The sequence below is a fragment of the Lissotriton vulgaris genome, chromosome 7 (assembly GCF_964263255.1).
Source record: "Lissotriton vulgaris chromosome 7, aLisVul1.2, whole genome shotgun sequence".
Lineage (NCBI taxonomy): Eukaryota > Metazoa > Chordata > Amphibia > Caudata > Salamandridae > Lissotriton > Lissotriton vulgaris.
In genome coordinates, this window is record NC_141695.1 from 70,392,651 (window position 1) to 70,409,312 (window position 16,662).

Below are 16,662 nucleotides of genomic sequence, written 5' to 3' on the forward strand. Positions count from 1 at the left end.
ATTTAGGTACACTCTTATACACTGCACCGCCTGTACTATTATATCCTCATACCATGCCACCTGATGCCCTTCAAACCTTTCCGTTGATAAGTTTTGTTGAAAACTTACCAGTTTCTCCACATACTCATCCGTCAGTCTTGTGGACATGCGTTTGGGATACTCCACACTTTGGGGGATTACCCTTTCACCAGTGCCCAATATTCCACCTACAATTTCACAAAACAATGCATTGTGGTCGCTATCTCTGCGCTTAATAACATAGAATTGTTTTACCAATACATAGTTCCACGCCTGGATAAAGATATAGTCTATAGGGCAATGTTGGTTTCCCACTCTAAAGGTCTGTGTAGCAGGTCGATCAGTATCCTTCCTGCCGTTCAGGCATATTAAACACTTTGACCCCAAGAACTTTCCAAGAACTTCATCCTGGTTAGACGTTGGACATAATGGGAAATTTGCTGGATCTATGTTATAGGCACTCAACATATCCTCGAACCAATGATCCAACCTTCCAAAATTTAATTTGTGATTAAAATCGCCCATTATTACCAAAGTATCCTTCCCATACTTTTCTGTCAAGTCAATTATATCCTTTTTAAAGAGGCTTAATTCTCGCTCATATTCTTTTTGAGACCCCCATTGGATATATACGTTTATGATAATCAGATGGACAACCTCCCCATTGGACCCTAGATGACATACATTACACACCAACAGCCATTTACATAGTGAACTGATTAGTTTGGACTCTTTTACAAAATTGGTTGAAACAAGTGTTACCATACCCCCTGAGGGGCGTCCAAATTTTTTATTTTTGCTAGCTGGTTTGTGAAAATGAACGTTGCAGCAGTTTTTGATTTTAAATCAAATGATGCATTTACATTATAAAAGCAAGGTAATGTGAATTAAAGTTTATTACTAAAGTGCAGAATTTTAATGTGCAGTGCGCCAAAAAGTCTTAAAATGCCAGATAGTCACTAATGATTCACTAATGTACCACAGACAGACGAAGAACTGCGAGTTCCTAAATCAACAGGGTCGGTGAAGTTCATCAAGGGCACTCAAGAACTAATCATAGGCTGACCCTGTATTCAGTGACCGCCTTCACCTACAGCCTGCCCATTTTGTTCCCACACTAGGCAGAGTTTTACAGGCCGCCTCTGAACAAGAACAAAGAGGATAATCTAAACAAGAAATATTAAACAGCAATCACAGGGTCACTGGACTCCATCACACCGGATGCTGGCCAACTCAGAGAGCATAAGGATGAATATCATACAAAAGGCACTCTCTGACAGTATGTCCCTATAGGCGGCAACATGAATTAAAGTGTCACTTTAAATATGATAACTAGCCATTAATAATCCCCTGTGAGAGCCAGATAGAGGAAATGACCAACTGCGAACTAGGTAACCACATTGTTCATGCAGAGAACTTAAGGGCATATTATCGCCTCCTATCGCTGGATTTTATCGCAGAGAAAACGCAGTATTACCAACTTTAATCTCCACTGCAATAAAAAATCCAGCGATAGCGGCGAATCCCATCTTTAACGAGAGATTTCCAGCGATAAAAATCCTATCGCTAAGGAAAATCTTGCTAAGAGGCAGCTGGGAACTTAGCCGTAGAATCCACTTCCCATTGACTATTATGGCTAAGCCAGGATTTTACCAGGTGTAAAATCCTGGCGCTAATCAAGGTTAGCGCGCATTTTTTTATCGCGTCGTGGGTACTGCTAATAGGTGATAGCTGTGTTAACGACTGCCCACTTTGCATGTCATTAGCGATAAATATCACTGACAAGCAAAGCGGGCCCCAAACCGGTTGCTATCACCTGGAAGCTGTCGCTAACTGCTGTTAGCTTTTTTATGCAATAGTGTATTATCATTTTTTAATATGTATTGAGTGACTTTTTATGTGCTAGTTGGTTCATGAATTTGCCTGTTTAATCTACTCACACTTGCTAACTGCTGTTAGCTACAGCTTTCTAATTGGGCGATGAAAAAATTGGCGCTTTATCGGCAAAAAGTGAAGTTAAAGCGGCGATAACACCTGTGCAAATCTGCCCCTTAGGTAATGGAACACGAGCTCTTAGGAGACTGAGACTTTAGCTAAGTTCCTTAATGTTTTATCCACTCTATCCAGAAATTTTAGAGATTTCTTGCGGGCGAGCTATATTCAAAAGGCATTTAAAGACTGCCTCTATTGTCTGTGTCTCATGATTAATCAGCAGTGTGTATTTGTGGCTCCCTCTGGTTGCTTATGATGCATTTTTTGTATGCTTTTTGGTTCAATCTTAAGATACTCAGGGTCTGAGCATATAGGCTTCTTTTGTCATTCACAAACATCAGGATAGCCCTTGCAAAAGTATTTGGTGTCACACACAAAGGTTTAATTGGGAGTATATTTGTTTTAGTTTTTTTTAAAAAAGGGCGGGAAGACCCAGAACGTTTGTGCACACCTAAAATCTTGCACATTTTAGAAAATTCATAAGCCAATATTTGACCTCTACCCTATCTCAAAATCGTCAAATGAATACTGATATCAAGGGGAGGGGCGAATCACTTTACAGAATGTGAAGGTTATGGGGTAAGAGGCAACCCTGGAAAGTGGTGCGAGTCAGGGGGGGGGGGGATAAGAAATATTCCCTGCAAGGAAACTTTTGTTTTTCTTTCAAAAAAAGTTATATTTTCTGGATTTTATATGCAAAAGCATACACTCCTGTACTCTCAGAAGCTGAATGCAATTCACAGGTTTGCCGGCCTACCCTCTCACAGGCTTTCAGGAGTCACTTGAAAAATATTTATCAATTCTTTCAATATGACACATTTCTACATCCATGCACATTAAGAAACTTTCAGACGTGTTCAAAGAATCAGGGTCAGTCGCTGTAGGCGCACAATATTATGATTAAAGACACGCACTTAAATTAAAAGTGCAAATGATTTTTTTTTCTTTCTGTAAGTACGGTCAATTACAAGATGGGGTGTGATAAGCATACAGAAGAATGCATTTTGTTGTTCGTGCTTTCCAACTTTGTGGAAATTGGAACCATTTCAGCAGCAGAGGCTGTCATTGTGCCACGAAATCGAATGCATTATTTGAACGTTAACAGTGCACGTGCCAGAAAAGGTGTATACGTGCATATTTACGTTAGGGTATCCATTACAGCAGTGTGGCTGCATAAGAAGGTTGTTGATTTCCATGTGGGTGTGTTCTAGAGGGCTTTCAACACAGGAGATGTGATAAAAGTGTGATGTTCGAGGCTCGGTTTCAGTGCTTCTGCAGAGACTTGCATCACAAAGTGTGAGTGTTTTTAGGATGCCCTGCATTCTACATTGCCATGGGCCAGAGGGTGCATTATGTATTTGTAGTGTGCTTTGAACCTGTTAGCATAGCGTCCTTTCTATACCGCCGTACAAACATGTTCCAGTTCACAAACATGCTGTGGGTGTGACATGTCCTTTCAGCTCTCCGGGCTCACTTCTGAATTCCAGAACTTTCACCCCTAAAATTCCTGAATTCTTGGCTTCATTGTGTATTCTTCGAGTCTTAACCCTGAATTCCTCACTTTAGCTCCCTCTTCCTCTGTTTGGTGCATCTAATGTAGAAAAAACATGCCCACCTCCCTCCTTTGTTTGTAACTATGCACTTTATAACATGTAGGTTGGTTGCCTCTACCTCTTATGTTCCAGGACAGGACCCTAAATCTGTGGACAAAATCCATCATTGTTACTGACATACCACAAGGGGGGCACAAAGCTACTATGTCCAACCACCCCTTCTTTCAATCAGGTGTTTACATAGCGTGGCTACTCACCCATAGGGGTCTCAGGGCGCTGAGATGGGGGATGCTGTCAGCTCAGTTTGACAGACGTAGATCCCTGCTGCACCCAGCAGGCAAGGCATCCAGATATATTATTTCCAAGGATCCCTACTCTTTTTTCAAGTGCTCAGTGGCGTTATGTACTGGGGATATCTGACGGTACACAAAAGGAGGTATACACCTGTTACAACGCATTTGTTACAACGCATACCATTACAACGCATTGCGCTGGGGGGCGCTCTAGGATAGGGAATAAGTATAATTTACTATCCAACACCTTCCCTAGGGTCCACGGGGACTGGAGTTAGAATAGTAAATTATACTTACCACTATCCAGCACCTCAAAGCGCTATGCGTTGTATTGGTATGCGTTGTAATGGTCGCGTTGTAATAGTAGGTAGTTGTAACGGTATGCGTTGTAACATGGTACATCCACAAAAGGAGCACCAATCGATTTCTTTTGAAAGTATAGCTGACACCTGCCTCAATAGGAGTGCAGGACTTGCTAGTTAGATACAAAGACTAACTGCATCACTCAGAAATGTCAACGTTTTCCAAATCCAAGAACTTTGGACATGGGCAAGGACAATGCCAATGCCAAGAACAAGGAGGGTGGAGAGAATGTGGCCGGCAATATTGACAGCAATATTGTCCCTGGTTACAGCAATAATAGTAACTGCAGTCATTATAACTTTTGCAAGGGACATTGTAATACCATTCATTAATGGCAAGGTTGGGAGGATGAGGATAATGGATTTTGTTGATTGTAACGTTGATAACAACACTAATAACACTTTATATAATGTTCAAAGTTTGCCCAGCATCAATTTCAGCTTTGGCATCCAGTTGAACATGCTATGTGGCAAAATACAAGGTACACAAACACCATGAGCCCAGGGCTGACTGGAGTTATGAAGACACACACATGATGATGAGACATGGTATGAATTACTGATTTGGCATCAGATGGGGTGATGTGGAAACAATCTTTTTGGGATGATAGCAAATGTCTTTCTTTTCAGGCCACTCACAAAGTTGACATAAAATCACCAGACAAATGCTTGTACTTTTCCATGCTCAAAGTGAAGCTGCTCTCGTAACGCAAGGCTTGCTCAAGAATTACATTACAACAGCCCAGGATGTTAACTTAGCAGCAATTGTTTCAGCAGGTCATATTTGGAAATAACCCTGTGATGTGCTAGATATTGCAATCAGTTCTATGGAAAATGACTAACGCAAATACATTTCATTAGAATGGAAAGTCCCAGGGTTTGGACACGTACTCAAGACACTTGGATAGCAACAAGTCACACCACCTCAGACCATGCAGATCATGGAGGAATCAGGCAGTGTTGGCCTTTTCTGATTTGCCAAGGATTCTATACTTGTGTAACCTGCTGAGGCTAGGCTACTTAAGTGTGTGTCGTAATCCTGAACTTTAACTGAATATATCGCATGAATAGTGATGATTTTCCTCTGTGGTTTATAAGAATAAAAGTTATCAGAAACGTCACCTCTTCGGACACTCAGAGGCTATGCTGACTGTCTCCTTACTGCAAGTATTTGTATTATCTTGTAGACCTATAATAAATTCTATTCATCTTATGTGCTGACAGGGAGTTGATTTTATTTGTTCATTCTTTGTTTTTGGCATCCACTATACCATCCCCATGCCCCTCCACAATGCAATTCTCTTGTTGCTTTGTCTGGTATGGGGTCCCAAAAACCTTCTGTTTAACCCCTTGCATGCTGATGACGAACCCCAGCCGTCATGCACTACGGTGCTCGTGTGCTGATGACGGCTGGGGTTCGTCATGGCCCGCCCCTGTTCATTTGTTTACAGCACAGGGGCGGAAACGGGCCAGCAGTGAAACTATAACAAAGTTAATAAACAACAACTACTCTGAATCAAGAGCTCCCGAGACTCCCAGCAACCACTCATTTGTTCCTGAGACCATTAGCAGAGGGAGCTAGCCTAACATGGAGCTTTACAATGCTCTGTTGCCCTAATCACAGTGCTCCCCTCATCGGATACACACTCGCAGCACACCAGCACACATCATTCTCTGCACTCGGCCGGGCACCATCTGCACGGTCCACCAACAAATTCACTTACAAACCTTATGCTAGATCAATAAATGGGCATCACAGTTTCCATGAGAGTCCAACCTAGTTAAAGTGATCTACCCTATGTTCCTTATTCCTTACAATCCCAGAACAAGGTGTGACTCATAACATTTCCGATTCCTGCTCCACTTCACTATTAGAATCCACTTTCAAACTGACAGACCCTGGCATCGAAGATTCATTCTGGTGTGGTTGCTGCTGGTCCCTGCACTGGAATAGCTTTTTCACAGTTTTAAGTTGTTGAACTGTAGCTTGACTATTATTTGTTTGTGGTGAGTCATTTTATGAGGTTGTCGCTTTTGATCATGTGGGTTTGTCGAGCCACATGGCATTAAGGCGCAATCTGTTTTTTCCATTTCAGTGCATCCAGCAGGTCTCAGTTCTGTGCCATGGCAGAAACTGTATCTTGTAAATCCCAGGGAAGGAACAGGCGCTCATTATGCACACCAGGATAATGCTGGATAGGGTAATGAGCACAGGAGCTTCCCTAAAATGTATCTAGTCCCCCATCTTAGCTTAGTCACGCCCCTAACAGCACACTTCATTTTACCTAATAATGCTCTTGGTGTTGAATTCAACATCAAGAGGAACGACTGCTACTAAGCACTGTATCCACCCAAGTATCCCTTTAACATCTGAGCTGGCCATTTTGGAGGATTTTCCATGGGTGTTGCTCCTGATGGGGGCGAGGCAGGTGTTGAGGTTTTCACACACTGTTTTAGGTCCGGGTTCAAGGTAGGAGGTTTTGAAGGCGTTTGCCCAACTGGTCTTTGAGATTTTGTTCTACCTCTAGTGGGAGGTCATTGGTCATCTTGGGGGTGATGGTGTGGGGGCTGGAGATACTGAATTAGACAATGGTGTGATCAGCGTGTGTGAGTTCTGTGACATGGCTGTATTTCACATGGTTGCTGGAGGTGAAAATGGGGCCCAGTGTGTGTCCTGCGGTGTGTTTAGGGTCATGTATGATCTGGGTCAATCTGAGGCTGCTCATACTGTTGAGGAGGTCAGCATTGTGTTTGTCGTTGGGGTCATCAATGTGGAAACTTAGGTTACAGAGAAGTATGTAGTACTTGGAGTCTAAGGCTAGGAGCCAAATGAAGATTGCAATGGTTTTGCAGAAGCTGAAACGCGGGCTTGGAGGTCAGTATGCATGGGTGCCTCTGATGGTTGTCTTGTTGTCCGTGTGGAACTTGAAGTTGAGATGTTCCATGGGGGTGATGCTATTATTGGTGGAGATGGTACACTGTATGGTATATTTGTGGATGATGGCAGTTCCTCCTCCTGGTTTTCTGGTGTGGTCCTGGTGATCAACTGTATATCTGTCGGGGATGGCTGTCACAATGTCTGGGCAGATGTGTGTTTTTATCCAAGTGTCAGTGAGGAAGATGATGTTGCGTATGAGGATGACAATGAGGTCCCATAATTCACTGGAATGCTTGTATAGTGAGAGTGTGTTGAGAAGGGCACATGCAAATAGATTTTTTTTCTGTTGTTGTCTGTGGTAGGTAAGGAGTGGGGATGATTGGAGGTCTGGTGTGTGTGCAGTGGCAGATGAAGTGCAAGTGGGTAAAGGTAAAAGGTCCTACCGTGGAGCATGGAGTGCTTCTTGTGGCATCCGTGGTTGAGGGTGCAGAGCTCAGTGATGTTGTATCTTTGCAGGGCAGGAGGGCCAGGGGTCATAGCCCTGGGCGTAGTCCAGGTCAAGAGTGGGAAAACCTAGTCTGGAAATCTCCAGTGAAAAAACCCAGGCAGCTGCTGAGTTATTGGATAAGTCAGAAGCAAGCACAAACTAGTGTGAAGTGCTATATGTTTGAGCTAAGGCAGTGTCTTGCAGTGCAAGCAGGGCTGTGCACAGCTTCGCTCCTTCAGCCCGACAGGATGGCCCATCTTTCTAATTCCCATTCCCTCTATTGTTTGACTGTCTGGGAGGAAAACAGAAAGTGCATGGAATCATAACTTCTTTTATGTTTATGTACTCACAGTTTGAGATGAGATTTGTAAACAAGTGTTCTGTATCATCCTTATTTAAGTTAAGCAACACAAGCAAATTAAAACACAATCCTTTAAAGTTGCACTCATAAATAGTAAAAATAGGACTTTTATATGTTGTGATACCATGAGATAGCCTCCTGATATTAAGGAGCTGTGAGAATCTGGCTTCTTGGTTGAGGGGGTTGTGATTCTTTCTCAAGCCACAATCCCTGGCATGGTGAACGACAAAAGTTACTAAATTAACTTGTGGTCAAACCTGTGGTAGCTTGGCACAAAAACAGTCATAAAGTGTAAACACAACTCAAGAAAAATCCTATGCTAATATAGTAAAATAGAGTACATTTTAATACATTATTTAATACCAAAATGACAGAAACCATATCAGTAAAACTTGAGTTATGAAGGTTTAAAGTGAAAACTGGTACCTAAAATATTAAAATAGCAATCACAGACATCTAGTCTTGCAAGACTTGAGTAAGGTTGAAATTTATGCCTCACCGTGAGGGAGCACAGTACGGATTCACAAAGTGGATTGGAACCAGTCTCCTCTTAGCATCGGACGTAGAAGATGATTTGAAAAAAATGTGTGAATATCTGAGTAGGTAAATTTCAGCAGGGCATGCAGTCAGTAGTTTCTGAGGAGGAGGTGTCATTCATCATTGGGGATGAAAGAGCTGTGAAGATTTTTACATTCAGACTTAGTCTTCTTTACGAAGGTCAAAAATCTCCAAGTAGGGCAAAAGTTGCAGGCTGTAGCCGACGAGGACCCCATGAAGCCAGATACCTTTTCTAGGAGGTGCCACTGAATGGGATATGCTGTTGTGGAGAAGAACGTAGCTACATCAAAGTCAGGCTGATGGGCAATGCACCTTGGGCATATTGGTTACAAGTTAAGTCCCGGTTTCCTCTCAGTTCTCAGAGGACTTTTGGCAGAAAAATTTTACGTCCCAAATATTGAATTTGGGTTATCGTGGCTCTTTTAACACACTTTCCCAGGGTCTAGGACTCCAGGGGAGGTCACTGCTCATTTAGGCGGGTTCAAGATGGTTGGAGCCGTTTCTGTTCTTGAGGATCTAAGATTAAATATGGAAGTCTTGGGCTTAAGCATAAAATCAGGTCAGGTCTCAAGTAGCAGAGCAGTAGCACAGAGCAGGCTTCAGGCAGCAGGGCAGTCCTCTTGGTGCAGCAAGGATCTCCTCTGAAGTACCCTGCTACCTGCAGCTTGCTATGTCCTCGCAGAGTCCTACAGCAGCTTTGAAGTTGAAGAAACTTCTGAATATTTTCTCAAACAGAAGGGCATGGATTTTCTTGACTCCCTGCCTGGTCCCAGGCTGTCTTCAGTCATATTAGTGTGAAGGTATTTGTGTCTGAACCGAGGCAGTGTCTTTGTAGTACAAGCAGGGCAGTGTACAGCAGTGCCCTCTCATCCTGTCAGGATGGCTCATCTTGCCAATTACCAGTACCTTTAATATGTGGCTGCCTGGACGGAATGTACAAAGACCAACTGCTCCTAGTCATGTGACCCAGGGTGCATGCTCCAATTGGTTAGGGCATGAACATGCAAACTTTCTAATAGTCACTGAATCAAAGGAGAGAGGGAGGACTAGGTAAGCTAGTCTGAATCCCCGCTTTTATATATCAAAAATCAAGAAAGACTAGCTAGGTTTTTTACGGGGAAGACTCAATGGAGTACGTATGTCAAGGAAAACCAGTAGGTTTATTGAAAGCCCTCACCCACCAACCTAGTTGGTGGCATGCTTCATCATCGGGCCCACCACAGTGGCACCTAACGTGCCCCGGGTGTGCTTCGACGCCAGATTACTGCGGAGCTGGTATATTTACTGAGTGTGCAGTGTGGTGAGTGTGAAGGTGAAGATTAAAAAGCCATACAAAAATCCCAGCACCCGAGGGTAAAAAAACACTATTTTAATAAACTGGGTCTCTGTTGGCATATTAAAAGGCAGACGGACACGATGGAGTATGGATTATGACCTCCAGTGTCCTGTGTGGTCTACATGTTTCAGCCTGGCCTTTCTTAATTTAAAACAGGCTTTCCTCAGGACCAAGTGAGTATGTGTGAAGTTGAAAAGGTTAATTTACAGTGAGTGTTTTTTGTTTTTATGTGTAGCACTCCCTAAGGTGCTATATGGGTGAGAAGGGGATTCCCTCTCGCTTTGACAGTATTTTGCTGTTCAAAGCCTCCTTGGGTCGCCAGGGTAATCTGGCGTCGAAGCACACCCGGGGCACGTTAGGTGCCACTGTGGTGGGCCCGATGATGAAGCATGCCACCAACTAGGTTGGTGGGTGAGGGCTTTCAAAAAACCTACTGGTTTTCCTTGACATACGTAGTCCATTGAGTCTTCCCTGTAAAAAACCTAGCTAGTCTTTCTTGATTTTTGAACTTTCTAATAGTGACATTTGCAGAGTTGTGACTCAAAACTCTTCTTTACCGTTAAAGAGGATTTTAAATTAAAAGTCCTAACACACAAAACATGATTTTTCTACTTGCTCCCAAACAAAGGTTATGACTTATTAACTGTAATAAGGTAACCCAATGCTATCTGTAAGTAATCCTGTGCTACTGATTACATCTGCTAATAAACTCATGGACTTCAAATATAAATTAAAATGTTACAAAGTTAGTGGCATGGGTTGCCTATACCTAAGGCAATGTGGTGGATGCTCCTTTCTGTCACCAAATAATGGGGTTCACCTTACAGCAATATTATTGACTTTCTATATGCCAATCAGTGTGCACACATAATTACACTTCAGGTAAAAACTACTTTAATGTAGAATTACTTTCATACAAGGGGTAATTCAACCATTTCGTAACCAATTGAACATTAAAAGCAAATTATGTTGCTACCAAGAAAAATAAAAACTACAACTGCAAACATTGTGTACTTTTTCAGTTTTCCAGTAGTTTTTACCTCGTGAAAATATATAGCCATTGTTATATTTTTGGCAAGCAATTTATAATGTTACCATTGTTTAACATGTATACTAACAGCTGTTGTCTGTCCAATTGCAGCTCATCTTCAGATCCACTTTTCCAAAGCAAATGAAGGCAAAGAATTTGACCAGTGCAGACAACTTCTTGATTGTGGGATTTTCAGATCTTCCCCAACTGCAAATACCACTTTTTGTTATCTTCCTCTTGCTTTACATAGCAACCCTGGTTGGAAATTCTCTTGTTATGGCAATAGTGTACGCAAATTCGCAGTTGCACACTCCGATGTATTTCTTCCTCACAAATTTATCCTTCATTGACATTTGCTATACCTCAAACATTTTCCCACATATGTTGGCCCACTTCTTTGCAAAAGGGGCCCCTATTTCTTTTACAGAATGTCTGCTACAGGCATACATTTTCATGGCCATGGTGTGTTTAGAATTTATTCTTCTTGCCGTCATGGCTTATGATCGCTATGCAGCCATCTGCAATCCCTTACGATACACGGCCATCATGAATAGAGTATTGTGTATTCAGATGACTTGTGGAACCTGGGTAATTGGTTTTATGGATCCTGTTCCACACACTATTCTAATTTCTGGACTTTCCTTCTGTGCATCACATGAAATCAACCACTTTTTCTGTGATGTGACAGCTCTGCTGAAGCTTTCTTGTACCAACACGCACACAATTGAGACAATGACTTACATTGTTGTTGCTTTACTCCCAATTATCTCCTTCCTTATAATAATTACATCTTACATCAACATTATTTCTGCAATTCTGAAAATCCAGTCAGTGGAGGGAAGAAAAAAGGCTTTTTCTACCTGCGCATCTCACCTGACTGTTGTTATATTATTCTATGGCTGTGTGTGTATCACATATGCCCGACCAACAACAACATACTCAATGCAAGACAACAGAATAATGTCTTTGTCATACACTGTTTTTACTCCTCTATGTAATCCCATAATATACTGCCTGAAAAACAAAGAGTTTAAACATGCCCTAAGGAATGCAAAGAATAGAATTATAGCATGATAACCTATTTGAATGCAGTGTGCCTTCTTTATTATTAAATGAGGGAAACTATTTGTAATATGCTGCTGGCATGATAGTAAATGTAACACTAGACTGTCTGTGCTTCATAGAGTACATGAAACATCTTAATGTTGCATAAGGAAGACAATTTTGATTGTAAAAAAGGCAAATATACAAAACAAAATAAATTCAGGATTTCCTTTCATTTGAAAGAAGTGGAAATATACCAAATGCATAATGACATTGTACTCAAACTACCACTGAAAGAAGTCTCCAATGTTCTGTCTGTTGAGGTTTGCAGTGGGTGTAGATGGATAATGCACCAGTCAGTTACATTTGTTAGTGGACTTGGTGAAGTTTCAGTGTAGATAATCAACCCTAATGTTTTTTTAATTAAAATATTTAAGGAAGAGGTTTGGCTGGAGATGACAGTCTTTAATGGCAAGAAATGTGTTCAGTGTAAAGAAAAATAATACATTCTAAACACCCCACCCCCCCAATAGTCTGATAGCTGCACTCAGCAAGCAACAACAGTTATTCAGGAAAAACCTGATAAATTCATAGTTTTACTCAAAGAAATATAGTCGTATTAAATCAAAAAAGCTACATAGCTATTGATAAATAGGCAAAGCACACAATATCACATTACCCATTGCTAAGCAATACAGCAGAGCATGAAATGTCTTGATTGCCAACTAAATACTGGGTCATCTGTGAAAAGTGGTTGTCCTATATGTAGGCTTTCCTGTTTTCAGTTTCTATTTTTGGTAAATTCTGGTGTGATTTTCTTCTGAGATTTCAAAACATCAATAAAACATATGTATCAATGGTTACACATTTCCGTGCCATTAAAAGCAGAAGATACCAGGATTTTCTGGTGTTTATGGAACATTCTGCTTGTTTTATTTATTTATTTTATTTTATTTATTTTATTTTAAAGGTTTTATATCGCGCTGGCTTGACCCGGAGGTATCAGAGTGCTTTACTTGAGCATCAGATCATAGTTACAGGTTACATTGTTACAAAGGTTACACGGTTATTAGAGCATGGCAGCATAGTTACTTGTAAGGTCAAGATAAACAATAAGCACAAGTACGAAAGGGGAAAAGCAAGCAAAGGGAAAGATTCAGGGGTGGGGGCAGGAGCTGGGGGAAGTAGACAGGTACTGAAGGCGGGAAAGAGGAGGGGAGGGTGAAAGACATCGCATGGAAGGAGGAGGGGAAGGGCGACGGGGACACAAACCTTTAGACGAGTCAAAGCAATGTCCAAAGTCCAGTAAGCTGTGATTCCTTGGAAAGTGGTATCACTTCCCTATCTCTGTTGCGGGGGGCTCCCTTTACGCAGTTGACTCTCTCAGAGGGGTCTCTGAGACTCCAAGGCCTACATACTGGATCCTTCCCCAAAAAGGGGAGAGGGAGTGCTTTGGCAAAGGGCACAAAGGACAGGGGGCTAGGCAGACTAGCAGGTAAGTTGAGAGATTCAGGGTGAGTGGATAGGAGCTAGGAGCTAGGGAGGTAGACAAAGGGAGAAAGAGTACTAAATGGAATTTTTTTTAATTAATGAGTTATTATATAGCGCTGGCTAGACCCGATGGAATCAGAGCACTTTACATGAGTTAAAAGTTACATAAATATCAAGAAAAGCATTTAAAGAACATAGGGGACAAGGTGAATGGAACATGAAGGGTAAGGGGATAGGGTAAAGGAGTAGAAGGAAGAAAGGACGTGGGGAAAATAATTACAAAAGATACCAGAAAAAAACTTTGAGAAAGAAAAATGGGGTGAGGAAAGGAAAGGGGTGAGGGCAAAAGGGGTAGTGTATAGATACAGAGAGAGATGAAGGGAAAGTTTGTTCAAGGTCCGGCTGGGTAGGTGACGGCCGAGGGGGAATACGCAGCCCATCTCCTCTTCAGCTATCAGGTAGCTCCACCGGGCATCGGTCAAATGGCTAGGTCTCAATAGAAAAGCAATAAAGGGGAAGAGGGCGAGAAGAACGGAGCGTAGAGGGGGAAGGGGGTGGGGTGAAAGGGTAGGAGGGGGAAACGAAAGAGAGACGAAGGAAAGTCTGCCCAAAATCCGGGTAGGTGAAGGCCGAGGGGGAATCCACAACCCATACGAGTTCAAATATATTTTTAAAAATCAAACTTATTGTCCTACACCATACAATACTTATTTAGTGAGTCTTTTGGTCATGTGTGGTTGCTCTTTCATTCCCTTGCAAACATTTATCTGTGAAAAGGCCCTCTCAACATTGCCACTTGAGACGGGCAACGCCAAAACAGCCAGTACACAATTTGCTAACCCTGGCCACCTACATTGCTTTCCATGCCAATACTGGTACCTGAAGATTGTGATTCACTGGGACAGGGTCTGCAACATACAGTTTGAACTGGGTGCATATGCCCTCAGAGTTGTTGAAGTTGTCAAACTGCTGGCTAGATGACACCATTGGGAAAAATCTTTCTTTGATGCCACACAAAGCACCATATGAGAAATTTTTGCATTTTAGTTCCCATGCATAAAAAAAAAATTGCGCCAGAATGGACAACAAAGTCAATAGTATTTTTCATTAATTATGAAGATTGTGAATATGCTTTCAGCATACCATATAGCAAGTAGCAAGGATCTCTTACTGGGTAGCACACAACCTTTTCATATACATAGCTGAAACACTGCAAATGCAAACAATATAATGGAAATCTTTGATGAATTTGGTAAGAACTTTTTGCAGTAGTATTCCAGGTGACAATGTGTCCCATGTTTTCCAAACAACTGGTGCCATGTTTTTCCCACTAGCCAAGATGCTTGGTGACAGCACTTTTCACAGCACCTTGCATTGAATATTTAAAGCCTGGAGTGTTTGGCAATTCACCTATTATCAAGCCGGAGTCGCTAGAAAGGGGGCTGATATATCAAAGGGCTTCACCCATTCTCTATCTGTGGATAAATATTGGGAATATACTTATCAAACCAGCCATTTTACCTATCAATGAAAGGATCAAACATAGCCAAAATATCAAATATGATTTGGATATTTTCTAATTCTTTACAGTTTATAAAATAATCAAATATGACCTAAAACATGCTTCTAAAACTTGCAACTTTAGATCAAAGACTACAAAACAAAAACAAAAATGTGACCTCCCTAAATTCAAAACTCAAGCAGAATATTGATAGTCCAGCCTTTCTTGCTGCTACCTTGTATAACACAGTTACATTGTATAGGCTCCTTCGGGAAGAAATACAAATTATTCTTTCACTCTCAATTTCCGTTCTTTGAATGACATTAATTTTTGGATCTGCAGGTGTTTTTCCAGGGTGTATGTGTTTACACTGGGGAGAGCTATTTCTCTTTTGGTGGGGTGTTATCTGTTATTATAGGATTAAACTTAAAGCAGGGTACCCTACTTGTATGTTAAAAAAGTTGATTTCTAGACAAACTATGTGTTGGACAAAAAAACGAAATGGTGAGATGCCATTAAAACATGAGGACATAAATAGTTGATTAGTCAGCTTTAAGAACTCCTAAAATATTGGAATGTTAGGAGTCTCAATGATATGCTGGTGGCTAATTATGGCTGACAAAGACTTTATACTCCACCAGTCCAATGATTGCTGTTGCTGTTTAGTTTATAATATTCCATCATAAGTGGGTAGAATGTTCTAATGGTAGTATAGCCCTTCTGTTCTGGGTAATACTAGTCATACATGCTCTCAGCACTCGACTATCAAGCTATATTTTACAATGATCCAGAAAAATCTAATGTTCAATGACCATATTTATGTATCTATTTAAACTACCAAAGATCTCTGTTGAACAGTGCTGGATTGAGAGAATGTCATGAGCATAATCAGTAATGGTAATAGTAAATTAGTTTCACTTCTACCAGAGGGCGCCAACCCATTGATAATAGTTTCTTCTTCTAGCAATTGGGCATTGTCCTAGTAAAATCAATGTTTTTCTTCTTGATCCTAGGATTGCTGATGTTTGTATTCTCCCTCATGTAGTTTTACCCACAAGTTTTGAGATTAAGCTCCAGTGCCCACCTTTTAAAATATTGTTTGATATTGCACAGCTGGGTTAAATGTTTATGTGTATACATGTGTGTACACAAGCGTGCAGGGTGTAAGAGGAAAGCTTGTTGTATGACTGAGCCTGGTATCTGCTCTATTTCAGATGGGACCCTGAATAAATTGTTTGTGGCTTGCTTAAAACTTGAAAATCAATACAGTTAGAAATGAACACTTTCTTTTAGGCTGAAGTTGAAGGGTCTGAATTAGGGTTTGGGGAGGTAAGTTTGTTAGAATGGTGAAGTACTTTCCTCCCACCACACTATGGATCCTCCGCCTGCCAAATTATGGGCCCGATGTAGGTAATTAGTATTTACCGATTCGTAAATACCGAATTTTCCTGATTCGGTATTTACAAATCGGTAAATGCTATGTAGGTATTTTTACTGAATCAATTACCGAATCGGGAATATTCGGTAATTACCGAATCAGTATTTACCGATTCAGTAATTGCCATTGATTCCTATGGGCCTTGAGGCCCATAGGAACCTATGGCAATTTCCGAATCGGTAAATACCGATTCAGTAAAATTACCGAATTGACAAGGGGGACAGGGTGTCACTTTGACACCCTGTTGAACCCCTGATTCAGGCTTGTGTGCCATGTGACACACATACATGCCCTTAGGGCATGTCTGTGTGCCACATGGC

The 16,662-nt window shown here is 41.4% G+C and overlaps 1 protein-coding gene across 1 annotated transcript; it reads left to right on the forward strand.

Moving 5' to 3' along the window:
- Nucleotides 1-11,009: 11,009 nt before the first annotated feature.
- LOC147700770 (olfactory receptor 5V1-like) lies at nucleotides 11,010-11,942 on the forward strand. The gene has a single exon (XM_086928477.1). It carries the CDS (start codon nucleotides 11,010-11,012, stop codon nucleotides 11,940-11,942), a length of 933 nt encoding a protein of 310 aa, XP_086784603.1.
- Nucleotides 11,943-16,662: the final 4,720 nt, after the last annotated feature.

Bases quoted from the DNA above. Each gene is read 5' to 3' on its own strand.
- LOC147700770 (XM_086928477.1), top strand. From the start codon at position 11,010: ATGAAGGCAAAGAATTTGACCAGTGCAGACAACTTCTTGATTGTGGGA.